The sequence below is a fragment of the Semicossyphus pulcher genome, unplaced genomic scaffold (genome assembly GCF_022749685.1).
Source record: "Semicossyphus pulcher isolate SPU_LCO1_2020_fin unplaced genomic scaffold, fSemPul1.0.p SCAF_16, whole genome shotgun sequence".
NCBI lineage: Eukaryota > Metazoa > Chordata > Actinopteri > Labriformes > Labridae > Semicossyphus > Semicossyphus pulcher.
Window position 1 is genome coordinate 17,523,383 of NW_027211670.1, and position 27,360 is coordinate 17,550,742.

The window sequence follows — 27,360 nt, forward strand, 5'->3', positions numbered from 1 at the left end:
CATAAAGCCCGCCTCCTCCATGTTAACAGATGGGACATGAGTCAAACTATAAAATCAAAATGCACGCTAACTACATTTTTCTCAAACATGGTTTCTGTCATTATAGTTAGTTCTTATCATGCTGATTTACGTCCAAGAGTTCATTCTTCTGACAAGTTTAGTTTTAATGTGATGCTGTAAAAAGGATGATTGACAGCTCTGTTGACAAATACGGCTCCTGCATCCGATCTGTTCTGGATAAGCAGAGTAACTAACTAACTAAACAATCACTACAGTCATTGAAGTTTACATATCTGTGAACGGCTGCTTCAGACCAACACGAGAAGCTGTTGTGCGAGATATTTACGATTTCTTTTTGGTTAGTTAAATGTGTGTTTTGGTTAGCGGAAGTGGCTATGGTGGCTCCACCCTCCGATCTCTACTGTGCAGCTCTGGCTCTCAATGACGTCACCAGCGCAAGATACAGCTATACATACAGTCATTGGTATGGATGTGATATGATTGCTCTCGTTGTTTAGTCTGGCTCTGATAAAAGCCTTTGTAACCATCTTTATATTCATGCAGAGAAAGAGTGCCGTAAAACATTCCGTCATTGTCTAGATTTTATTTGGACACATCTCTCTCTCTCTGAGGACAGCCCATATACTCCGCTGGTTTTGTTGTGAGAATTTGTAGTTTAAAAAATAGCATAAATTAGGTGAGTGGTTTCTGGTAAATCAGGGCCATCAGATTGGTGCATACAGGTGCAGTCTCTGATCCTTCATTTTCAGTGGTATTGATGCCATTTCGGATACTGGTATCTGTGTCAGAACAAGTCTATTTAAAACACCTACAGCACAAGAATCTTTGGATATTGTATGTCCATTATCTGTACTGCTTATCATTTGAGGTCAACATGGATGCTGGAGCCTATCCCAGCTGTTATTGGGTGAGAGGCGGGTTACACCCTGAACAGGTAGCCAGTCAATCACAGGGCTGAAACATAGAAACAGACAATCACACCAGCTTCAAGTCAGACCTACGGGCAATTTCAGAGTCACCAATGAACCTAACAAGTCTTTGGACTGTGGGAGGAAGCCAGAGTACCCAGGAGGAACCCAAGCAGAGATAGGGAGAACACGCCCCTGCTGGCCTTGGGTTTCAAACCAGGTACATAATATTTTGCACTGGGGAAAAACAGGAGTCTAAATGTTGAACCTCATCAGCCACACGGTTAATGACAGAGAAACCAGAGAGGTGGCATCAATTGGTTCCTGATTGGAACACAATGATGCTTTGTTATTGAACTTCTGTGCTAATAAAAGACTGTACAAAGGGAAAGTTCATGTATGTACCTGGTTTCAGGTTTGGCAGACCTTTGTCTGGGAACTTTATCTCACATTCCCGAGAAGGACATTTCAGAGGCTGATTCGTCAGTGTTTTGACCTGAAAGTCACCGGTGCCTGTTTTGGCAGCGTCTTAAGAAACCACTCATGAAAACAAACAGAGAAAGAAACCATCAAGCTGAAGAAGTGTTTCTAGGAGAACTTAAAATAATAACTTGAAAAGGGCTGCTTTTCTTGCAGCATGTTGGAGAGACAAAACTCAGTTGTGGGCAGAGTTCAGAGAGGCCGTGAAGAAGGACTTTTCGATTTGCCAGAAAGCGATTCTGGCAATCTGACAGATGAGTCAGATCAAAGAGGTCTTGTCGAGATTGTTCTCAGCAGGGGAGCAGAACGGCTGATCATGTCTCAGAATATCATCAGACCTGGATGGTTGGAGGGATAGAGATGCATGTTGCAGAAGCAAGCGTGAGTTTGTGCAAACTGCCAAAGGTTGAAGTGAAGTGAAGCAACAGACAACAAGAATGTGGTTTGAGGTGTTGATTAGTCTGGCAAATGCTGCTGTAATAAAAGTGCCTGAAGGCTTTCAGACGAGGCGGATTAGTTTGACATTTTTGCAAAATAAAATTATTAACTCTGTTGCGGGGAGTTTGATGGAAAGATTGATACCACTTTCATATCTCGGAAATAAATATGGAGCTCGAGCCGGGAGGCTATTAGCTTTGAATATAGATAGAAGCAGGGAAAAACCAGCGAAAAATATTAGCATGTTGAAAGGTCACTAATAAACCCGATATATCTACTGTGTTTGAGCCATTTAAGAACAGAAATGTATAATTATAAGTTTGTGTTTTAAGGGAATTTAAATGCTAAGAGGTGCTTTAAGGTGTATTTGTGAACCAGACTAGCTTTTCTCCCTGCTACCAGGCTTATGCTAAGCTAGGCTAATTGCATCCAGTTCTAGCTACAAAATAGATGTACAAGAGTAGTGCTAAAACTCTCAACATTAAAGTAACTATTGCCGAATGAGGTGACATTATGGTGAGTGAGCCTACGGCCCACTGATGAAAGCCTTTGCATTTGCAGTGTTACAGAATTGGTGTTTGGTGCGACTTCGGTGGAATAAATCACAAGCGGCGCCCAGTTAGTGACGCGTTTTCAATTGCCCAGCAGTGGTTGGTCTGCCAGAGAGGGTAGGCGGAGCTAAGCGGCTGCTTTTCCGGTCTCTGCAAGTCCTGTGAGTAAACAGTAATCTACTATGGCTGAACAAAAAAAGAAAAGATCGATGACTACAGATACAACTTCAACAATAAGTGAAAATCCAAAGAAAAAGAAACAAACTCGACGCTCAGATGAAGGCAAACAGTCTAAAAAGGAAAGCGACCGTCAGCCAGGAAAATCAAGAGTTACAACCAGAGCCAAACGTGGACGTCACACATGTAACACTGTTTGGATATCTGGGAAGTGTGCAATTACCGTTTATTTATCTTTGAGATTATAACTTTAAAGTGAACTAAAATACCTCACAATATATCAAACTCTTCCTCTAAGAGTAGTTACTTCCCTGGTGGTAGGGTCAAAAGTTTTATATATGAAGTGCTTCCCCCCTGCTTCCAGACTTGATGCTAAGCTAGGCTAATCGCATCCTGTTTCGAGCTAAATACTTAGGCATAAGAGTTGTACTGATCTTCTAATAAATTCTCAGCATTAAAGTGAACTAGCATACCCCACACTATTCAAACTATTCCTCTATAAGAACTGTTACTCCACTGGTTTTGAGGTATAAGTATGTGTGTCAGGACGAACGTCTAGTGAAAGTTTGGTACAGCTTGTTTTAACAGGAAGTGTTTAGGGAGAGGCTGAAGTTGCCCTCTGCTTCCTTGTGATGTAACCTTTCTATTAATTCACTAATTTAAAGACTCAGCTCTTCTTCAGTGGAGTTTCCATCACTCACTTTCTCTCCAGAAGCACAGGCACCACTCCGCCGTCGAGACCTTCCCGTCTTTGTAGCTGTCGCAGGAGTTGAAGAAGGGTCGGATGCAGACCTCGTACTTGTCCAGGTTGATGGCAGCCAGCTCAGCCTGGTCCAGATACAGGTCGCTGTTTGTGTCCAGCCTCGAGAACATCCAGCCGATGGAGTCCTTGCAGCTTGCTACCAGGCTCCTGTCCAACGCTGTCAGGAGTAATTTACATAGCACTTCAGTTCCTTTGTCTTTGTAACACTTTTCTTTGCATAGACAATTGAGTTGTAAGTTTGGAAGAGCAGCAGAGACGAAAGCTGCTTTGAGAGTTTTCTAACCTGAAGCGGTGCCAGCTCGGAGCTTGCCAGAGTTGTTCTGCTTGGCGTTTCCATGAAGGAGTTGGAACCAGTCTCTGAGGCGGTCGCCAAGGTCTGCCAGGTCCTGGCCGGTGCAGCCCTCTGAGGGAGCAAAAGAAAAGGAATCCATGTCTTCAAAACCCTGGCAGACACTTAACAGCAATCTGACTCACCTTCCAACAAAGCAGGAAGCGAGTCAGCACTGCTTCATCCCGCTCTTACAGATGTACAGTGAACAGAACGATAGGTTTCCCTCGCTGTAAAGCTCCCGAGGTTTCATTCATGTCATTTACAGCTGCATGATCCGCTAATCAGAGAAAACATTATTTCGCGATTAACTCTGCTGCAGCAAATTGCTGTTATCCACTTTCAGTCCCAGGCTGAGCACTTACAGATGAAAAACAGGAGTAACATTTCATCCTTTTGATCAATTGGCATTTACACATGCCCCAGAGTCTGCACAATCAATACTGTTTGGCTGCAATGATAGATAGTGTACACTCTAAATAATTAATTACTACATGATTGAAAGAGCAGTTGACCCACACAGAGGATATTTGGATAACAGTAATCTCTGAAATTGGTGCGTATTGATCCCGAACCTCGAGCATTGGGTTGATTGGTTTGGTGGGAACATTTGTCATGCAGACAGCATGCATCAGAACTTTCTTTTTTTGAAGCTTTGACTCATGAAAGTGATGACATTGATATAAAAAGGGAGCTGTGAATCATAATATTAAGGTGCATGAATAAAAGAAGGTTAAATAAAAAGGCACTTGCCGCGTTTGGTGTCACTATTTGTGATGGTAACAGGGGCTGTGGCACAGGGGCAAAAGCCAGTGCACATGATGCTGACGTCTTTGCCTGTGAGGCAGGCCTGCTGCTCCAGCTTACACTGTACGGAGAGAGAGAGAGAGAGAGAGAGAGAGAGAGATGCAGTTTAAGTATTTATGGGGGTGACCGCAGGAAAAAAGAGATTGCTCATTCAGATGAGACACTGCACTTAGAGAAAGGCAGCAAGAATGAGCTGTCATTTTCCGCTGCCTTCTCATGCAAGGTCAAAATTAAAAACTATACATAAATCAATAAAGAGTCCTGGCAGCGGTCGGTGTTCGGTGCTGCCACTCAAAACAACGTCAGTCATTAATCACACAGGCACGATGAGCTGATGCACTTGTCCTCCCGCGAGCAGTGATGAACTGCGCTGCCCCGCTGCGCCCACGTACATGTCAGCGCAGCAGGAAACAGCACTTGACTGGACTCCTCTCATTATTTAAAGCGATGACACGGCCACTTTCTATTTCTTTACAGGGTTTTTATGGCCGCAGGATCCAGTAATAAAGCAAAAAAGAGGAATTATCTGAGTAAGAGGTAGAGTGCTCTCAAAGAGTTATGCTGGTGGAGAAAATGTTCTTTTACCTCAGAAGCGTAGTTGTGTCCATCAGAGCCACATACGGGCGTGGAGGCAGCAACAGGACAAGGCTTGCAGCTGCTTTCATGAGCCTCCTGCTGCACGGGCAGTTTGACTCTGAATATGACAGGAAAGGTATAAAAATGTCAGTCCAGCCAAAATACAGAAAGCTGTCTCTAAAATGCCAACCGAGTGATGCTCACAGTTCTGAAAAATAACAATTAACAAGAAGAAACAAAATTCTCCAGACATGCTAGCTGTGAGGTTGTAAATGTATTGAGCTAAATGCTAATGTCAGCATGCTAACACACAATGACATGGCTAAAATGTGCTAAACATCGGCTATAAGGTGGACAATTTTATCCACCTAAAGTTAAGGTTAGCATGCTAACATTTGCTAATTAGGATGCTAACATTTGCTAATTAGCTAACAAGCACAAAACAACATGGCTAAAACCTGCTGAACATCGGCTATAAGGTAGACAATTTTATCCATCCAAGTAAATGTTAGCATGCTAACATTTGCTAATTAGCATGCTAACATTTGCTTATTAGCTAACAAGCACAGAATGACATGGCTAAAATCTGCTGAACATCAGGTATAAGGTAGACAATTTTATCCATCCAAGTAAATGTTAGCATGGTAACATTTGCTAATTAGCTACACAAAGTGAAGCTCTTTTTAGGTTTTTAAGTTATTAACAAAGCTAAATTTTGCCCTCATGACGGAGTCACATGTAAAAACAGGGATCCCCTATTGATAAAACTCTAAACTATTAATCTTCAGTCTTTCCTAGATTTGTGCCGCTTGTAAGACTACAAATTCACACAGTGACCCTCCTTCACCCTGTCAACAGTTTTCGGATTAACACTGCATCTCTTGTAAAAAACTATTTCCTGAGAAAACTGATGACAGAGAGGTCTGTTGGTTTTCCAGAGTAAAAGATAATACCCGTCTGTCTGCCACAACGGTCCATTTAGCTCCCCGAAGACACCAGGAAAGCAGAGTCACTGCATTTCTTCTTCCACAGACTTAAAGGCTCACCTTTTCAGGCTTCATTTAGACACCACACTCACTTGTGTCTTATGAAAAGTAAATCAGAAACTAGCACTTACACGGTGTCACAACACATGCTCCTAGTTGCTTGTTTTTAGACGCATGTAATTTTGTATCTAATTCTTGTTCATAATAAAGTTTGAATGTACTTATTGTAAGTTGATTTGGATAAAAGAATCTGCAAAAACCTCAACGGGCTGAAATCAAAAGATCCTGAATAAATAAAACCAAAATTGTCTTTATTGACTGTTAATATTCGTATGCACTGCTTCTTAAGATTCTCTGTGCTTGCTTTCCTCTCACACAGCGACTGACTTCATGTTCAGTGAGCACAAGCGGTGCGACTTCTGAGGCATCTTCTTAATGACGCTAGGATGGTTTAGTGTGCTTGTATTCGTGCTTATTACCCATTATTCGACACAGTCTCTCTCATCTCTGGAGTGACTCCGTAAATGAAGCACTTTAGTGAGAAAGATAAATGCCTGTCGCAGCAGATAGACTTTGCAGGTAGTAATAATTCACTCCATTAATTCTTTTCAGACGGGAGCCCTGCTCATTTGTTTTTCAGGCAGAGCCAAATGAATGGGCAACGGGAACAGATAAATACTTTTCAGGAATTTTTTATTAGAGAAAACTAAAGAGTCTTTGTGAAGGAGGAGCATTTGAAATCCTATAAACCAAAGTATAGCACTTTTTCAAATGACTAGAGTGTAAAGCTTTTTATTTTCTAAAGCTCCTCTGTGACCAAAATGGTCAGTTAGATGAGCCGTTTTCAGTCATTTAGAAACAATGCTCTCTATTTTTTTTTCAATGAGCACTTCTGAAACTATTAAAAAAAAAGGTTGAATAGTCTTTTAGACAAATGTTAACATTAGCATTCAATAATTTTGCTAGCTAGCTTAATGTTTGATAGTGTCAAAGACATAAAAGGAAAGGTGTAATTCTTTAGCTAACGGCAATGTTAGCTAGCTAACAGTAAGATTAGCTGTGGTTGATGGCTAAAGTTTGCTGTTTTGACTTAGCTGTTAGTACCTAATCAGCAAGCTTAGTTTTAACTTAAAATATTGCCCTATGTCCCTCCGGATTTTTGCTAGCGATTGTCTTTTCAGTTGCTGATCAATCAGGCTACAAAAAACGTATTTTGAAGATTTGTTAACTCTCCAAATGTCCCACCCTGAGCATGACGTCAGGGGAAAATGAGTGACAGCTAATTAACTTATGTTATGAAGTAAGTTCAATGCCTTTATGTCTTCTTTTCTGGTGAAACGCTAACACTACATTGAAGCACCATCTCCTTATTGTCACTTGCTCAACAGTAGCCCTCATTAAGCATATTTTACATACTTACCACAAAAGTAAGACTGCTCAGAATAAGTCTTTGTCTTTAAAATAACATACTCCCAGATGGTTCTATCACTTCTTGCTCTGCAGTCACACTGAATAATGAAGTCTAAATCTGATATAATTGATTTTTATTTGGCCACTTGAGGACAAACTGTGAACACAACAAATGATCACATTTTAAGTTGATATGACAAGCTTGTTAGCAAAGAGTTTTTAGAGATTCAGCAGACATGTAGCAACATTCATTTAAGTCAAGTTTCTGGCTACCATATGAATTTGATTAAGTCCAATACTTGCTATCTTTTAGCTCTAATTTTAGTCTCTACCCACTCCTGGGAGAAATATATGTCTCTTTAGCTGCTAAATGCTACACTATGTTCAAGAGCTAGATGCTAACTGTGTCTATTAGCCGTGACGCTGGTGAGCTAGCAAACAGTGAATTTAATCAATCTTTTTTTTGCTGAAAATAAGTGGAAAGGAATGAGAGTCACCTTAGTTCCTTTTACAAACAGTAAATCTCATTGTAAAATGTATGTTTCACATCTGTAACTCTTCTTATTTCATGTAAAACAAGATGCAAACAAATTGGTTAGGGTATTGTGCTGCTTTTTCAATAGCTGCATCACTATATTTATGTAAATATTTTAGGTTTTATTTACTTACACTAAGATAGCAGCCAATTTGGCACCAATCTGTTGACAGCTTTGCAGTTCCTTTAGTCATGTGGGAGATATCCAAGCTGTCCAAAATTCCTATATTTGTCCTAGAAGCCTGATATGAATGTTTTTCTCTCTTAGCTGCTCGTATTTATAGTCCTTACCATATGAGACAAACACGGCATGAGTCAGCATTTGATCAAACTCTGCATTTGGGTTTGTTCACATTGTAAATACACTATGTCAGTGCATAAACAAAGACCAAACACAGAGTTTGGGGGCAAACAGCAGCAGAGAATATCTGCAGAAGCTGATCAAAGTCTCTCCAGCCAGTTTCACACTGTTTATTCTGCACAAACATAAAGACTCTGGAGCTATTTTTCTCTCAGAGAGGATTCTCAAGTGCACTGAGCTGAGAAGACTTTGTCCACTTTTATCTTATTTCGTGACATTAATTTCAGTCTGACTTTGCTGCATAAATGTATGAGTTCACAAACTGATGATCCATGTAGTTTTAAGTAATTAAAAGTAATAGTGGCTTCATTATTAATTAAAACTGAGCCACGGGAGTTCATGATACATCATGCATTAGATTAAATCACGATGAGTCATGTATTAGTTAAGCTTTAATTAATCATAAGGTATGTACCCTTGACATTAAGTGTTAGCCATTAAGCTTGCCTCTCGTAGGACCCCAGGAAGGCTAGCGACAGCTTTTTGGAGGCTAATTGGGATCCAAATAAAAAAAGTTCTATGGAAGTGAATTATGGCCATAAAGATTTTCAGCAACAAAATACCTAATAAAGTTTTATCACTGTTGAATTATTACTGAATTTATAGCCCTGAAAACATTTAACTTTGAAAGGGATCTGAATTTATTGTGTCTGAATTCCCCTTTTTATAAGTTTCACATGGTACAAAGGTTGACAAAAACAACAACACTTATTTAAGGTACATTTTTTGAAGGCTTCTTTTAGGGTTCACAGTTTCTGATAAAAATTTAAATCACAGAGTATTCAAAGCTGATATTCAATTACTCATTTTCAGTTAGCATAAATCAGATCCAAAAAACAAAAATAAAATCATAAAAATCTGGTTTCTTAAGTTTGCTAAACTGCAAGACATAAGCTAAACTTAATATTTAAAAGTCATAAATTCATTGGAATTAAATAGTTATGCACGTTCATTGCTGGGGGTAAGGTTGGGAATAGCAAATATATGGAAAATCGGGTTAAACTTTCAAAATAAAACTATTTAGTGATAATAAATAAGCAATATCTAATTAGATTTGAAAAAATCTTGCTGACAATAATGTTATGCTTTTCTACGGAAGCCCTAAGCGGACATGCATCCATACATTTTTTACTTTGTTTTCCCGTGATAACGAGAAATTAACGTTTTTTTCCTCAAGATCTCAACTTAATTATTTCGTGATAACAAAGCTTGTTTTCTCGTGATAACAGGACCATTTTCTGGCGACCTAGAAAACAAAACAACGGGCTGGTCACTGTGATATTTCGGACCGGGGATAGGGCCATTGCTCACACTAATGAGGTAAGTTAAGCCTACTTCTATGTTTGTTTTGTGCTTTTGTAACTCCGGGAATACGAGTTATCACAACGGTGCAGCGTTGTTACCTCGAGATAATGAGAAAATAAGTCGATCTCGAGAAAACAACTGCAAATTACTCACAGGAAAGCAGAGTAAATAAAATGTATGGATGCATGTCCGCTTAGGGCTTCCGTACTTTTACAAAACATTTGCAGTCCTTTTATGTTAAGACGATTTTACTACTTTATGTTTAGGATACAGATCATGATTGTGATTTAAACACCAACTAATGTAAGTGCACTAGTTATATAAGATACATTTCAATACTAGCATATGTAACGTACTTTATGTAACATAAGCTAACACATCATTTTTGTCTTAACTTGTTTGTTATGTATATAACATACGTAAGTGAGCAAAAATAAAGAAAAAGCAAAAACTTTTTTTTTTTTTCTGTCTCTGCTAGCGCTGAATCAAGAAAAACAAAACACTTAACGATTGTTATTTTGGCCATTATTTTCTTCCATAGCTGCCCGTGTTCAGTTTTCCCACTTTCCATCCTCATCGCTCTTTAGTCATTGCTCAGCACGACTGTTCCCGCTGAAATTACATCACTCGACTCATGACTCTCTCTGGCCCTGTTACTCAGTTTAATCAATAGCTCTCCAAGCAGACACTGAAAAGCTTTTAACTGACACACTTCTTGCTGCTGCTGACATCATCTGCACAGAAATATCTGTCCTTAACGGCGGGCAACAAGTCCCGCAAACACAAAACCAGCCTCCTTCTAGCTTTAGGACGGACTCTCCGCCTACCTGTGCTCCACTTTCTTGCGATTGACACACATGGCCCTCTGGTAGCCCTGAGCGACGCACACCTTATGGCGGCTGCACTTCACTTTCTGGCACGGGTCCTTGGTGGTGTCCACGCCTGCAGAACACAGAACACAAACACAGAGAAACAAGAGGTGTCAAACACAGCTTTTAGTCTCTATTTTTGTCACCTCCAGGAGAAAACAGAGCTTTGGGCTGTTTTTTTTCACACGCCTTTTGACATGAGCATGTGTACAAATGATTGATAGCAACAACCCGGAAAAAACAGATTTTATGTGCTGCATAATGAAGTTCTGCACATTAACACCATTTAGAGCCTTTTTCACAGAGCTATCTTTTACACAATGGCGTGCGATAAAAATCATGAAATGTGTGATGAAAAAAATTCTAGCCGTGCGCACAAATGAGCCCATTGATTTTATAGTCGGCACTGGTGAAAACATGGACGCCTTGCTGTCATTAGCCCGGCAGCCCGCCCGCCCGCCGTCGATAGTTCTGCCGGCAGTCTCCACCGGCTGTCTGTGATTGCGAGAAAACCTGACAGCACTGATCGAGCATCTCTTTCTCTCCGTTTGTCACATCTCACTTCCCCCGTGTCAACTTATCACTGTCTCCCCCCGTCTTGCTTTTTCTCCCTCACACACTCTCCATCTTCGTCTCCCACATCCCCCTTCTTTCTTTCATCCCTCCCCCCTCCCCTGTCTCTATCTTTGGAGGGTTGAAATGTTCAATGCCAACCTCTTTCCCACTGATAGATTGAGATGGAAATAGCACAGTGTCCTCCACCTTACTCATGTCTTTGGTCAATGCCATCCGAAACTTGATGTCACACAGTCCCACTCCATTTACCTTCCGGCCTGCCAGAGAGGCCTCTGTAAAAAAAAAAAACCTCTCAGGCTCAGATAAATTTAAGAGTGAGTGGCAAGCGGCGGTCGCCCAGAGAAATTTAAGCTGTGAAATCCTGAGTCAGCTTTGAGCAGCTGCTTTGTAGTCAACACGGTCAACAGACAAAGTCGCTGCCAGCCGCATCCCTGCAAAGCCGAGATGAGGCGATACTCTGATGCTTACAGCAGAGAGGTGTGAGGGAACAGTGGACTTTAATGATATTCACTGGATGACATGACAACTCTGAGGGAATCCAGAAATACCTGTAGGAGGCGGAGTGCCTGTGGTGGGTTTTTTTTTGTTCTTTAAGAACAGGTATGAAACCGAGTTTGAGACTGGAGTTCATAAAGAGACAAAGTTCTGCACAACTTCCCAGCTAACTTGTGATCCAGTAGCCTTTGTTTCACCGTGCTATGATGTGACGTGATACCGTATAGTGAACTCACTACATCACGGGCGTGGAAAAAGGTTGTCAGGGCTTTCTCATGAGTAAGACACCTTCAGTGTCTGTTTTCTGACTTTTTCTTACATATTTAACATCGTGAAAAGGTCACAGTTGGGTTACGTATAGGGACCACAGCTATCTGGTTATGGTTATGCAGGGTTATTTGACTGGAGGCAGTTAATCTTAAGAACTGGGCTCAGGAAGTAGAGCAGGTAGTCCGCTCTTCATAAGATCAGCGCTTGGTTTGATCCCTTGCTCTCACAATCGGCTTGTTGAGTGTCTTGGGCAAAATGCTGAAGCTCAAATTGCTCCCAATGGCGTAGCTATTGGTGTGCATGAATGTGCCTGAACACGTGAGTGTTGACATGTAGTTTAGCGTGCTTTTAGTGGTGGGAATACTATAAAGACACTACAGCTGTGTCTCAATTCAGAGGCTACATCCTTCGAAGGTCGCGGTCTACGAAAGATGAGTCTTTTGTAACCTATGTAGACCGCTAAGGCCGCTCTGGTCTACGAAGGACTTCCTGTTTCCATCACCAGCTGTTCCCGCCCTTACCCTTGCGTAACCAAAAGCCGCTCCTGTCGCCTAGCACCAGGTAGCTAGCTGGCTAGCTAGCTATCCTAAGTAACGTCACTTAAATTAACCTGTTATTCTAAAGATAATTGTTTCAAGGCCACTTTGGTTTTTTCAACACATGTAATGCTATTCCTCGGCTGTTTGAGAGTCCGCCACCTCATTTGAATTGGCACACAATAATTCTCGGGAAACGTTGGGCCGTGAAGGATGCATGAATTGGGACACAGCTTATATCATTGCAGTCGATTTAACATTTCAATACTTTCCTGCACGAGGTTCTGCACTTAGGTGACTACAAAACTGGGCACGTTGATCAAAAGATGTCTTTCTATTATGTGTATTTTGATGTGTTTTGGGAGACAGATTTGGATTAACCATCTCTAAACTTTCCAGTTATTAAAATAACTAAACTGAGGAGTGTTTGCCTGAGCAGAGGACCGTTAGCATGGCCGAAAGGCTGAAACATTATACTGGGATGATTTGTGCTCAAACATGACCAGCAAGTACAGAATTGGTACAAATATGAGCAGAAAATCCCAAAGTTTATTTTCATAGACCAAAAGTTTAAAGACACCCTGAGCTGTTTGTAAAAATATCTTGAACAACAGAGCTACGTAAACAGACGCTAACTCAAACGTAGAGCATAAAAACAAGCTAGCAGCTCCCAAAATACCAGACCCGTATCAAAAGCAACAAATGTAGCTGAGCATAAGTTCAACCAGGAAGACTGTTCCTATTCATTCATTCATTAGCATCATTCATTCACGTCACGTTCCCTCTCTCCCGCTCTGTCCTTCCTGTCTGGTGATCAGCTGTAGTACTAAACCAACCAGATTCAGCCTCAACGTCCGTCGACCAATCATCCCGCTGCTGTCAAGTTTTAAATCCGTTCTCCTCTCTTCCGCAGACAGTTTGTCGTTTCAGCTCGATCATTGCGACCCTCCTCCACCGCATTCACCTCCAATCCATCTCATCAGTGTCCAAGTCCAGCTCCTCAGCTCATCCTGTCTTCACCATCATCACCACCACCAGTGTCTAGACTCCATCAGGGGTGGTATCCTATCCTGCTCTCGGCCTCTCGACATCTTCAAGTACATGAAGACATCGCGATGGAGTCTAATCGCCAAAGACTTTGCACATTGCATTCTTTCCAAACTTGTAAATAAATAATTGTTCAATCTTAACGAAGTCTCTCCTGATTGAACTAGTAAACAGGTAAAGAGACAATAAATGAGTATAAGTGAGAAACGTGGGTTATTTCTGCTGCTTGTGTCGTTGAATTACTGCCAATCTAACTTTAATTGATCATTGGGGAATAAACACAAAATAAAAGACACATCATTTTGGCTGCGGAGACGCGCTCACAGAGAGAGAGATGGATTGCTGGATTTAACTTTAAAGTTGCTCCATTAAAAAAAGATTTTGTCACCACTTGACTTTTATTCTCTTTTTTTCCCCATCAAGAATTCTGCTCAGTCATGATTTAACCCCAGCGGGGGAACTATACCCAGACTGTACGGCTGACGGTACATTTGTCTGCAATTTCTCTTTTGATTTAAGACATGAAACTTCCAAAATTCACTTTAAACTATCAGCAGACGTATCACTGTGGCTTTTCCTTTCACCATAAAGACAGTAAAGGTGTCTCATATTTTCCGTATGCCTCGATGAATCCCATCAGTTCTCTTTAGTGAAACTCATCACTCAGGTTTTCCTCAGGCTTTCTCCTGGTTCTTCTAACAGAGGCTGTCGAGTTATATTCTTTCGGTACTTCCTATCAAAGTGTAAGCTTTAGCATTTCATTTTGTTAACAGTCACGGGCCATAAACTCTTACGGTGGCAGGGAACCAAACTGTAGGGTTTTTTTTCTCTCTGTGCCATTTTATAATCTTCAGGCCACTGAGCAGCCGCGGTACCTGCTGTCCACTCACACAGAAAGCACGACTCGCTGCGCAGACTGCATATATGAGGAGGAATCAAACTAAACCAGGAAAGACTCAGAGGAGCACACGGGTACCAAGACTCTACAATCCTCTTTATGTTAGCTCAATAATAGACAATGTAGATTAATATACAACAGCGACAAAATTAAACTTTACATGAGCATGATTTTTCTTAAGAACATGAGGCTTTGAATATAAACGAATATAAAAATGTGATACATAAAAATCCTCATTGACTCATGGCAGCCTTGACTTTTGGAGATGATCTCCTCTCTAATAATATTATTGCCTTGAATTAATGAATTGCATGACTCACTTTTACTCAGTTTCAACAATTTAAATTGCTACAACTCCATCTTTAAATGAAATGTCATTATGTTTTTTGGGTTTGCTGATACTGTGCAGGTGTCATTTACATTTGGTTTTAATTGCACAATACATTCGAGAACTGAACTTATGAGGCTGATGACAACGTGTTTTAGAGCAGGTGCACGCTGCACACGAAGGTGAGGACAGCAGACAAGCAGCAGAGGAGCAGCCCCGCCTACTCCCCGTGCAAAGTATCCAGAGCCATATAGACAGAGAGTCGCGTCAGTGGAGGTCCAATATGCTCCATGATCCACCATTGCGATGTTGCAACTCTCTCTCTCTATGGCTCTGAAAGTACCGTCACTCAGTCAGTCACATACAGACCCGTGTGTAGGGCTGACCCTGGCGGTCAGCCAAATATTGGAATAGAAACAATATTTAGTGATGAGCATTTGAAATTTAAAACATGGGGGGGTATTTAAAGCCAAGCAAACAGTTGTTTTTTACCTCTTCTTAAGAAATGGCGCCACAGACGCTAAATTTAGACTTGTGTTTGTCAAGCTAGCAAATGTAAGTCAACAGCGTACTTTTTCTTTGAGCTCTGTTTTGGTCTCAACCAACTACTGAGATGTGTAAGTCCCGTTAGCTGCTAAATGCTCCACTATGCTCACAAGCTAGTTGCCATCATTGTCTATCTGCTGTTTAGTGCGGAGCAGGTGTTGCAGAGTAGATTTGTCAGACTAACAGGTTTCCTGCTGTGGCTGAATGACACTCATGAGAGTCTTAATAGATAGTAGATAAATCAAAATTTTAAAGGTTGCAGGCTGTAAAGCCTGAGCTGAAAAAGATTTGTAGGACTGAGGGGAAGTCTTGTGATTATTCTTACTTTGTCACTTCTAATGGCACTGTTAATATAAAAATATTGATCATAGCAGCGTTAAAGTGAGCAGAGCCTTATACCGGAAAAATCTTACGCCTCACAATTCATACTCCCTGTAAATAGTCATCATTTAGTTCCCAGCCTAATCTTTTATTGAATTATATTTTCGTAATCATCCTAACTAACACACAATATTGCTTTACAGTATGTTCCCATAGAAACCAAACCCTGTCTCATTGCTCTCCATCATATATTTATGAGCACCTTTAATTTTGCCTCCAGGCAATGGCTCAAAACCAAACACGTGTCTCACACAGTATTCTTATCAAATCCATCATCCATACTGAAAACAAAATCCAAACACAAGTTTTAATTTGCATATGCAGATCAAGTGTTTTCCAGCTGGCCTGCTCTCCTGGTTGTTGTTCACATGCGAATGCATTTAAACGGCCATTTTAGACATTTTCCTCCTGTAAAAATGTCAGTAAAGGCGGTAGGACAGCACTGAGCCTGTGTCCAAAGTCTCTAAGAGTATTATGATTTTTATGGAGTTGTGAAAAACATAAGAAAACATGGCTACTCATCCATTCACCATATTCACATGGCTGCCATTATCATGTGACTTTACCCTCAGGGTGAAAATAAATAAATACATTATTGTCCAACTGCTGAACTCAAAAAATATGAACATAAAGTCTGACAACTGTTAAGATTTCATCGAGTGATCAACAACTCAAAAGACAATCAACAGAAAGAACTGGGGAGATATTGGGGCATATTTCAAGTTAGACCACACGTCAACCCAACGTCAGTTTTTGAAGTCAACCTAATGTCAGGATTTGAAGTCAACCCAACGTCAGTTTTTGAAGTCAACCCAACGTCAGTTTTTGACGTCAACCTAATGTCAGGTTCTTACGTCAACCCAACGTCAGTTTTTGATGTCAACCCAATGTCAGGTTCTGATGTCAACCCAATGTCAGGTTCTGATGTCAACCCAACGTCAGTTTTTGACGTCAACCCAATGTCAGGTTCTTACGTCAACCCAACGTCAGTTTTTGATGTCAACCCAATGTCAGGTTCTGATGTCAACCCAATGTCAGGTTCTGATGTCAACCCAACGTCAGGATTTGATGTCAACCCAATGTCAGGTTCTGATGTCAGCCCAACATTATGTCGTTTTAATGTCAACAAGATCTTAATCTTAGCATTCAACCACTTACACGTACAACCTGTCAGTATGACATTGTAACAGCATTTGACTTTTCCAGTATGAGCGTGACGATAATGGCTGCAGTGTAAATATGGTCTCTGGTCAGCTTTCTCCCTGCTGTCTGAATCACTGAAGTCTCTCCTGAGCACGAAGCCTCGCAGTTAAGACAGGATCCTCCATCAGTGGCTTCATTAACCATTTGTTTAACATTCAAATTGTCAGACGTGCATTTAACGATAAGTGGTTCTGGACAAGAAAAAAAAGATAATCTGCAAAAGACGTGTTATTGGCCTGCCGAGAAATGGTAGCACCCGTCTGACACCGAAAAGATTTAGCTCTGATAAATATTAAAAGCCTGAGAGAGACGGGCCCATTTGACAGCTTTGAGTAAATTAGTTTCAACTGGATTTGCAATTACTGTCAACCTAGAAGACTCTTTTATACCCTTAGATTTAATTGGTGGTTGCTGTGTGAAAGCAGCTCACGGCTCTTATTCAACTCTAATGGTGCTATAACATTATTTACTTTTAATTAGACAGGATGCAACACGCTAATTCACCTCTAACTCTTTTTATAACCGATTATGTCTGAATGATTTCCTGATGTTGTACAAATTGAAACAAAATCACTCTATACGCAAAATATGTTTTAATTTCCAACTCAAACAAAGGCTGTTAAGGTCAAACATGGCAGCCATTCTGTTAAGTCGGAACAGCAGGAACCTCATTGTTTTGAAATGGCAGCTTCCGCTGGGTTGAGCTGATGTCTCAATCAGCTCACAGCAGGTGTCTGAAGTCTACTTTTAGGTCTTTTTAGATCTGGGGCTTGCAGGTAGGCCAACACCTCTTCTGAGATTCTGCTGTCTCGTTGAATTTGCAGCGAAGAGGACCCGGATCAATTAGGTCTGCAGAATTAGTCCCAGAGGGAGTTGGGACGTGGATGAAATCAATGGTATTCAAATGAACATCGCCCACACTTCAGCGAGCGAGGCGTTTTCTTCAGACTGCATTAGTTATTCCCACTGCTGGGAGAACAGATCGCTGGGATAACGTCTGGAGCTGCTTCTCCTCACATGTTTTTTCCTTGATTCAAGTGTTCAATGTATTAAGCGAGGCATTGTGGGTGTGGCAACACAGCTGACCTCTGACCTCGCAGCAGGTACACACTGATAGCTAGCAACCGGATGAATCTGCGAGTTAATGTTTTATCTGCTATGTTCCCATTCCCGTTCACATAGATTTCCATTCTAACTGATTCTGGTCGGGGCAATCGCAACCATTTCTCTTATGTGCATTATATTTGGTATGATTATTGACTGTATGGAGGAGCCCCTTTCGTCATTTGGTAAACAACAAAGATGGCTGCCTTTGATGGGAAACATTCTGAATCTGCTGTCGTGTGAAACAAACTGAATGGTTGTTAGTGTTACGTGCAAACGGTAAGTGTTGGATACTAAATGGTGCCATGCCAAACATGTGTCTGTTTAGTTGAACCAGAGAACAAAATTGCTGTCTATGAATATATATATGCAAATAATTCTCTCTGTCTGTGTGTGTGTGTGTGTGTGTCTCTCTCTCTATGTTATATTAATGCATCTTATTTACTCTATCTTCGTGTCCCATTAACGTCTTTGTCCGTCTCTATCCTGCATCATCTTCTGTCCCACTTCTCGGCCCATCCAGTCGAGGCAGACGGCTGCTCAACATGAGTCTGGTTCTGCTCGAGGTTTCTGCCTGTTAAAAGGAAGTTTTTCTGCCAATGTGCCGAATGTTGCTAAGTGCTACTCATGGTGATTCATGTTGGGCCTCTCTCTAAATAACAAAGAGTTCAGTCTAGACCCGTTCTTTTTGTGTCTTGAGATAATTGTTTAAACTATCTACCTAGCATAGCAGGCTACTGCTACGCCACACATTTTGCTGCTCTTATTGGTATGCACCTGTTGATAACGCACCTTGTAAATTAGTTTCAAGGCTATTTTATTTTTAGCTAATGATGTGGGTATGCCAGGACAATAGGTTTGCTCAATCTGCCTCAAAATTTGTGAATAATACATAACCTGACCTGCGTATTGATTTGTACTTTTTCGACCTAACTAGCTCCACCATAGAGGGGTCAGCATTGACTTAATTAGTCATCCCTTCATCTGTGACTTTATTACCTATGTCCTCTAAATTAATTGGCATTGTGAATGTATTTTTTTAATGCATGAATTGTGACTCAAACATCTCAAATCAATATACCATATCTACCCTTATATAAAGTGGGAGATTAATGAGCCACAAAAACAATTAACAGAAGTTTTTAAATATTCTTCCCTAAGTCTTTGAATATGTCAAATTGCAGAAAATTGCATCATTATTTTCTTGTCTTTTTTTGTCTGAGGAAGGACCCCAAAGCTTCCTGCTCTAATTGTGCCCCTCCGGAATTCCAGCTTGCACGTCCCCGATTATACGACTACTTTAAGACATATTTTTAAATGGTACAACAAAATGCAGAAAAAGTATTGGGTTACTTTTGCTTAATGTTATATAATAATCATATACTGCATTACCATAATGAACAGGTGCTTAATTTACATAATCTATGTGCCTACTGTTAATTAGATGTAATAACTAAACATTGTTGCAGACCAACTACACCCCTTCATGAAAATGGTACCTGGCCTCTAAATTCCCCAAATCTCAATCAAATCAAGCATCTGTGGGACGTGCTGGACAAACAAGTCCGATCCACGGAGGACCCACCTCGCAACTTACAGGACTTAAAGGATCTGCTGCTAGGGTCGTGGTGCCAGATACCTCAGCACACCTTCAGAGGTCTCGTGGAGTCCATGCCTCGACAGGTAAGGGCTGTTCTGGCAGCAAAAGGGGACCTACACAATATTAGGCAGGTGGTCATAATGTAATGGCTGATTGATGTATGTACCATTACTGGTATTTTGGCCACTTCACGTTGGCAGAAACAACTCCCAAACACAGCATTGCCACATTTTTCATCTTTTAAGTTGATGTTACTCACTTAACCCCAACATCAGGTTCTGACGTCATCCCAACATCGGGTTCTGACATCATCCCAACGTCAGTTTTTGACGTCAACCCAACGTCTGGTTCGGAGGTAACCACTTAACCCAACGTCAGGATCTGATGTCAACCCAACAACTGGTTTGGAGGTAACCACTTAACCACAAAAATCAGGTTTTGATGTCAACCCAACGTCAGGATCTGACATCACCCCAATGTCTGGTTCAGAGGTTACCCCAACATCAGGTTCTGACGTCATCCCAACATCGGGTTCTGACATTATCCCAACGTCAGTTTTTGACGTCAACCCAACGTCTGGTTTGGAGGTAACCACTTAACCACAAAAATCAGGTTTTGATGTCAACCATGATTTGATTTGACCCAACGTCAGGATCTGACATCACCCCAATGTCTGGTTCAGAGGTTACCCCAACATCAGGTTCTGACGTCATCCCAATATCAGTTTTTGACGTCAACCCAACATTAGGTTCTGATGTCATCACAACATCAGTTTTTGACGTCAACCCAATGTGTGGTTCGGAGGTAAACCCAACATCAGGTTCTGACGTCATCCCAACATCAGTTTTTGATGTCAACCCAACGTCTGGTTCGGAGGTAACTACTTAACCACAAAAACCCAACATCAGGATTTGACTTCAACCCAACATCTGGTTGGGAGGTAACCACTTAACCACAAAAATCAGGTTTTGATGTCAACCCAACATCTGGTTCGGAGGTAACCCCAACATCAGGTTCTGACGTCATCCCAACGTAGTTTTTGATGTCAACCAAACTCAAGGATCTGACGTTAGCCCAACATCAGGATCTGACATCAACCCAACGTCAGTTTTTGACGTCAACCCAACGTCTGGTTCGGAGGTAACCACTTAACCCAACGTCAGGATCTGATGTCAACCCAACAACTGGTTTGAAGGTAACCACTTAACCACAAAAATCAGGTTTTGATGTCAACCCAACGTCAGGATCTGACATCACCCCAATGTCTGGTTCAGAGGTTACCCCAACATCAGGTTCTGACGTCATCCCAACATCGGGTTCTGACATTATCCCAACGTCAGTTTTTGACGTCAACCCAACGTCTGGTTTGGAGGTAACCACTTAACCACAAAAATCAGGTTTTGATGTCAACCCAACGTCAGGATCTGACATCACCCCAATGTCTGGTTCAGAGGTTACCCCAACATCAGGTTCTGACGTCATCCCAACATCGGGTTCTGACATTATCCCAACATCAGTTTTTGACGTCAACCCAACGTCTGGTTTGGAGGTAACCACTTAACCACAAAAATCAGGTTTTGATGTCAACCATGATTTGATTTGACCCAACGTCAGGATCTGACATCACCCCAATGTCTGGTTCAGAGGTTACCCCAACATCAGGTTCTGACGTCATCCCAATATCAGTTTTTGACGTCAACCCAACATTAGGTTCTGATGTCATCACAACATCAGTTTTTGACGTCAACCCAATGTGTGGTTCGGAGGTAAACCCAACATCAGGTTCTGACGTCATCCCAACATCAGTTTTTGATGTCAACCCAACGTCTGGTTCGGAGGTAACCACTTAACCACAAAAACCCAACATCAGGATTTGACTTCAACCCAACATCTGGTTGGGAGGTAACCACTTAACCACAAAAATCAGGTTCTGACGTCATCCCAACGTAGTTTTTGATGTCAACCAAACTCAAGGATCTGACGTTAGCCCAACATCAGGATCTGACATCAACCCAACGTCAGTTTTACACTGCTCATTTACACATGCAACAGTAATGTTATAACATATTATATGGGATTCAACTGGAATTGTGTTTTTTGCCACCTTATGCAACTAAGTCTAACATTCACTGTACTTTAAGTCGTGCTTTCCCCTGTATCTCGTGAATAACAAGTTCTTTAGCTGCTAAATGTTGCGTTCAACAGTAATAGTGCACGTTGACTGTCCAGCATTTGGTGCTACATGGACCACTAGTGGGAGACTGATGATTGTTACAAGCTATCTACAGCCATTCTGCTTAGGCTAAACCACAACTTGGCTTGACTTTGAAAGTCACACTGCGGTTGATTTCTTTGGACACTTGTCTCAAAACTATTATTTAGATGTGTGGTAGCCGGCTGTTTGAAATGAGAACATTTGGTGCTCTTAAAAAACATATTCTCTGTTCAATAAGCGACAAAAGATCATCTGACTGAATAACATACTGTTCAACATTTTCACATGGTCCACATTCCTCCTCCACGGCTGATTTTCTAAAAGTGAGACAAGAAACAGACCCTGTGGAGGTAAACGGCGCCCAGTGGGAGTTCTGAGTTGAGCCCTCAGCAACAAAGGCAATTATAGCCGGCTTTTCAAACTAATGGATCCGACTGAAGGCTCAGCCTCTCCTTCGCTGAATCACAACAGCGTTCTCAGTCTCTACAAGCTGTGACACCCCGGACCAGCGCTCAACACGCGCGGGATGACCTCAGACAACCGCTGCAATTAAGAGAAGCCGGCACTTCGATAAATGTAACGCACTATTTCACTGTCTCGAGCAGATGTAGAAAGGCAGACAGCACTTAGCATTGATTATGCTGGTTGGGTCTGAGATATAGCACTTTTTTTCTGAGCAGTAAAACTGGCCATTTAAGTAAAACCATTTGAATATTGAAAGTCTTTGCAAACTGCCTTTGCATAAAGTACAGTCGCATACAATCAGCCATCCTCGTACGTCCGCAGAAAAACCTTCTAATCAAATAAAAGCTTGGTTTTCTGACTTACTTTCATCAGAGCCCATGTTCTCCTCCGCGTTTCTGATGTAGTCGTCCTGGAGACAGAAGATATTTGCATTAATGGATTTATTAATTCATGTAAGGCAACACTGTGGAGGAAGTATGCTCTAAGAGAGTATAAATAATGAAGGAAGTTAACAGACCGGTACAGAAACTTTACTACACATAATGAATGAGAGTGTAGTATAAAGTAGGATTTTAGCAATTCTAATATATTCAGCTCTTATGTTGAATATTTAAGTTTCAAGAGAAGAGAACATCTTTCAACCAATAGTTTACTTTAGTTTTGTACATTTCTCTGACCATCTTTATTCCAATACGTGCTGTATTGTACCACAGATTTATGAATTAATACCAAAATCTCCCTCTCAGGCATGTCATTCATCTTTATCTCTGTATAACTTCGCTTTTTTGCAGATGACACCTAATTATACTTGTCCAAAAATCTTAAAGAGCAGCTGCAGTCATGTTTTAAGACATACAAAAATGCTCCGCTTGAAAAAAAAATAGTGTCTGATGTGTTTTTCTGCAAAATACGTTTAATTAGCTTGTAAAAATCCTCCCAAGGCATCTCTTCTTTCTCCCTCATTAAGAATTCCTGAATCTGCATAGTCCCCGCCCACTACCCAAATTTACAACTGCCCCCTCCGTTGCGAAAACAAAACACGTCTCTGCCATTGTTTAGCTGAAACTTAGCTAGCTTGAAATGTAGTAATCAGTAGTAGTAACATTAACGTTAGTAATCAGTAGTGAGTTTGCAAAAATAACTATGACAGTTACAGCTGGCTCACTCATCGCCAAAGTGGTTGCCATAGGTTACACATGATGATATGCATAGCGTCACCCCGTCCATTAATGGGATTGGCTCCTTAGGTTTGTGACGTCACAAACCTGCTGATCTGAAAACGTGTTGTTCAGCCTGTCCTTGGTACACTGCAGTTTAAAAGCAGACAGGCCCAGCCATGGAGATGACTGTTGCCCCTGATATGTCTTGTAGCACATAAAAAACACCACAAGGAGATGCTTACAAGGTTAAACACTGCTGCTTGCTTCTCTTTCTTTGTCTGTGTAACACCCAATTCTCCCTTTTATCGAAGTATTAATTGTTCTCTTATCTTTGTTTCACATTTAAATTTATAAAAAAACAGTTGTCTTTTTTATCCACCCCATTTAAAACAAAAACTACAGCTTCTTTAATTTTTGTAATGTGTAAAAGTGTCCAAATTGAGCAGCTATTTGTATTGCAAAACCTTTGTTTTACATCACAATACCCTTCTTTACTGCCTGTTTATTCAAGGACAAACCTTCGCCTTCAAGTGCACAGACATATCTGATACACAGCTGCATTTTAGACATGTTGTCTTCACATGAGATAGTGAGCAGTCTGACATCATCACATCCTCCTGCTTGTTCCCCCTCAAGGATTTATTCTGGAGGTGACTTTGCCCCTGAGGGCTCGTACACTCAGTGTGAACTCTCTGAGGAGATCAGGCTGACACAGTGTGAATCTCTCCAAAGACACTTGTATCACAGGGCTTTCTTTACAAATCTGGTACAATCCAACAGATTTCTTTCTTAGTTCATTTTATTAATCCATTGAGAACTACATCTTTATTAAGAACTGGTTTACTCGTCCAATTATTTTACTACAATGACTCAAGTTTGGAGAGTTGGATTGTTTTGTTGAAATTCACATGAAAAGATTGATGCCACTCAAATGTCTGTATGATAAATATATTAGTTCGAACCAGCTGCTGATTAGCCTAGCTTAGCATACATTCAAAAACAGGGAGAAACAGCTTGCATCGTTTTTATACTTTGGTTTTGTGTGTGGATTAACAAAGAAATATAAGGTGTTTCTAAAGGCTTTACATGTGCTGGTATACAGAGCCAGGCTATTTTTCCTCGCTGTCTTTATGCTAAGCTAAGCTAAGCGGCTACTGGTACTACAAGCTATATATTTGGTATACAAGCACTTTGTTTAAGTGTTACTTCATGGGTTACTTCCTGTTTAAACTCTTTTTATAGATGCTACATAGAAATGTAGAATCTGTAGGCAGGGACATGGATTTTAGGGACGCTAGTGTTCTGCTTTCCGTTTGTAGTACACTTGTAGTCTGAGTAATTTTGACCAATCACGTATCAGCAGGCGTGCGCAGGAAAAACAGTCCGTGTGGAGAGCAAAAGCAGACGGAACATAATGCGCCGTAATGACATCCCGGCTCCCGTCAGCGTGATCTGACGATGATTTAGCTCTTATTAATCTCTATATACAGACATCTATGACATCATGCTAACAGCTACAATCTGATCTAGATCCAAAATTTTACTTGAGATAAATTTCCTTAACGCTGTGTCACGAAAGCCGTTCAGCGTTCAGATTTCCCGACTTCCTCGAATGCATCATGATCAATCCGACCTCCATTCAACAAACAAGAATTTTAAAATTTTAAAAGTTCTTTTCTGTAAACTATGCAGCACGTGGAAAAGGAAGTCTTGACTGGAAGCCGTTTATCGCTAACCGCCGTCTACACGCCTGACATGTTCGCCGTTGTCTCCACAGGCTAACTCATTGCCTGACTATAGCTGATGGGATCCGAGATTGCTTCCTGTCACAAGCAAAATAAATCTTTAGATCTATTGGTTTAATGAAAAACAAGACTAGGTCAAAACCTCGTATGTGGCTGACCGCATCAGGTCAAGGACTGTCCTTATGAGGCCGATGGCAGCGGACAAGCAGCGGAGGAGCAGCCTTGCCTACTCCCTGAACAAATCCAGAGCCGTATAGACAGAGAGTCGCGTCAGTGAAGGTCCAATATGTGATGTCGCAACTCTCTCTCTCTACGGCTGTGACAGTACCGTCAAAAGCCAAAAAATTAGTTTTTCTTGGCTCATGAAGACATTCATCTTACAGAGGTACGTGTAAAAACAAAGAGGATGTTGATAAAAACACTTTGAACCCAATCTTCATCAGCAGATAGAAAGTCTGAACAGCCACAGTTCTGTTATAGCTGATGAGGACCATGTGGTATAGCTAAAAGTTTAGAAAAGCCAGCAAGTAGACCTTAAGTTCAGATTGTTTTCCTCCAAGGTCAAGCACAAACTTCGAAAGTAAACTCAATGTAAACTTCTTGAGACAGCTGTCTTTGCAGAAGACCTGAGGCTCTTATTTGTAAAGCTCAATGTATTATCATTCTATTTTTTCTCTGTCGTTGTTGTTGTTGTTGCAGATGTAGCTTCTAGCATCAAGAAGACGGAGAAAGGCGAGACTGTGAGAGCTTAAAAGTATCATAAAAAGACCCGGACTATCTCACTCCTGCACTGCTGCAGAGGGAATATTTGCAAACTAACTCTGCTTTTTAGATTGTGTCCCTCGCGGCGTTGCGCTGGAACGATAATAAAAATTCAGCGTCCCCTCTGCTGCTTCCATTCTGACCCATTTCTCCGTGTGTCAGGGCGGAGAGGATCAACTATAAAGCGGTTACTACTCGGCACGGGGCCCAGAGGGGACCCCGAGGATCAGGTCTGTTCGTTTTAGCTCGGTCTTATTCTGCTCCGGGGACACGAAGACAGAGCTCTCAAGTCAGGCTGAACAAGTAGAGCCCAGAGCATCTTAGACTTTGTGCACAGGGTGAGGAGTTAAAGGGGTGTTTTTGAGTTGTTTTTACAGGAGTGAATTGATCGCTGAGAGTGTAAGAAGAAGAATATATACTTCTACTTATGAAACCGTCCTGTAGATTCTGTTATAATTAGGGATGCTGCTACATACTTTGTCTAACGTAACACATCTTTACAGACCAGCCTTTGTGCATGAACACTACTCTCACTAGTAATTTTAATATTTATATACTACATTTAATGACATTTTTTAAATATATATATTGTGTGCTTATATTTTTGGCTGGATCATGGAGCATACTGGACCTCCACTGACGCGACTCTCTGTCTATACAGCTCTGGATACTTTGTTCAGGGGAGTAGGCGGAGCTTCTACGCGGCTGCTCCCCGTTGCCCTCGCCTACGTCCGCAGCGCGCACCTGCATTCTATCACGTTGTCATCGGCCTCATTAGGACAGTCCTTGTAACACATTGCCCAAAAAAGCGCACATTGACCTGATGCGGTCAGCCACATACGAGGTTTTGACCTAGTCTTGTTAATATTGTGTATGTGGTTTAAATGTATTTCTGTGTCTGCATTATATGCTGTTTTTGGAAAGCACTTTATGCTCATTGCGTGAAAACAGATGTTTTGCATGCTGCATGGTTGTTGCCTCACAGCTAGAAGGTTCCTGGCTCGAGTCCCGGCTCGGACGAAGTCTGTGTGCATGTTCTTGTGCATGTGTGGGTTCTCTCCTTCATTGGTGACCCTAAATTGCCCGTAGGTTCGAGTGTGAGTGTTACTGGTTGTCGTTGATTATTACGCCTCTGTTACGCTTTGTGGAGGAGTAATGGTGAGGGGAAGTCGTTCTGCGTCTGAGCCGGCATCGGAGGTAGTAGCAGAGGCGAAACAATGTCTGTGTAACAGCTGAGCCGGCAGGGCGAAACAGCGCAGTGTGTGTGTATGTGAAGCACCTCGCGCACGTTTTTCCTCTGCAACGCCTGAACGCTACGTAAAAACACACAGTGGGGCGGCTTTACACCGGCATCTCTCGGTCCATTGTAAAATGGCAAAGGTTGCATGATGGCGGAGCTTCGTTATGGCGCTGAGGCGGACACGCAGTGTTAAAAGGGCTTATGTGTCAGCCCTGTGATTGATGTTGGATGTACCCCACCTTTTGCCCAATGACAGCTGGAATAGGCTCCAGCC

The 27,360-nt window shown here is 41.5% G+C and overlaps 1 protein-coding gene across 1 annotated transcript in view; it reads right to left on the reverse strand.

Annotated features, from left to right (window-relative positions):
• LOC138593995 (testican-2-like) overlaps positions 1–22,584 on the reverse strand; it is a 28,664-nt gene extending 6,080 nt beyond the window's left edge. Inside the window, exons 1-6 of the mRNA XM_069665084.1 lie at positions 22,543–22,584; positions 10,474–10,588; positions 5,059–5,167; positions 4,420–4,534; positions 3,622–3,741; positions 3,277–3,495 (exon numbers count right to left, since the gene is read on the reverse strand). Coding sequence (XP_069521185.1) covers positions 3,277–3,495; positions 3,622–3,741; positions 4,420–4,534; positions 5,059–5,167; positions 10,474–10,588; positions 22,543–22,558 — 694 coding nt within the window. The 5' untranslated portion in view covers positions 22,559–22,584. The remainder of the gene's footprint in view (positions 1–3,276; positions 3,496–3,621; positions 3,742–4,419; positions 4,535–5,058; positions 5,168–10,473; positions 10,589–22,542) is intronic.
• Positions 22,585–27,360: the final 4,776 nt, after the last annotated feature.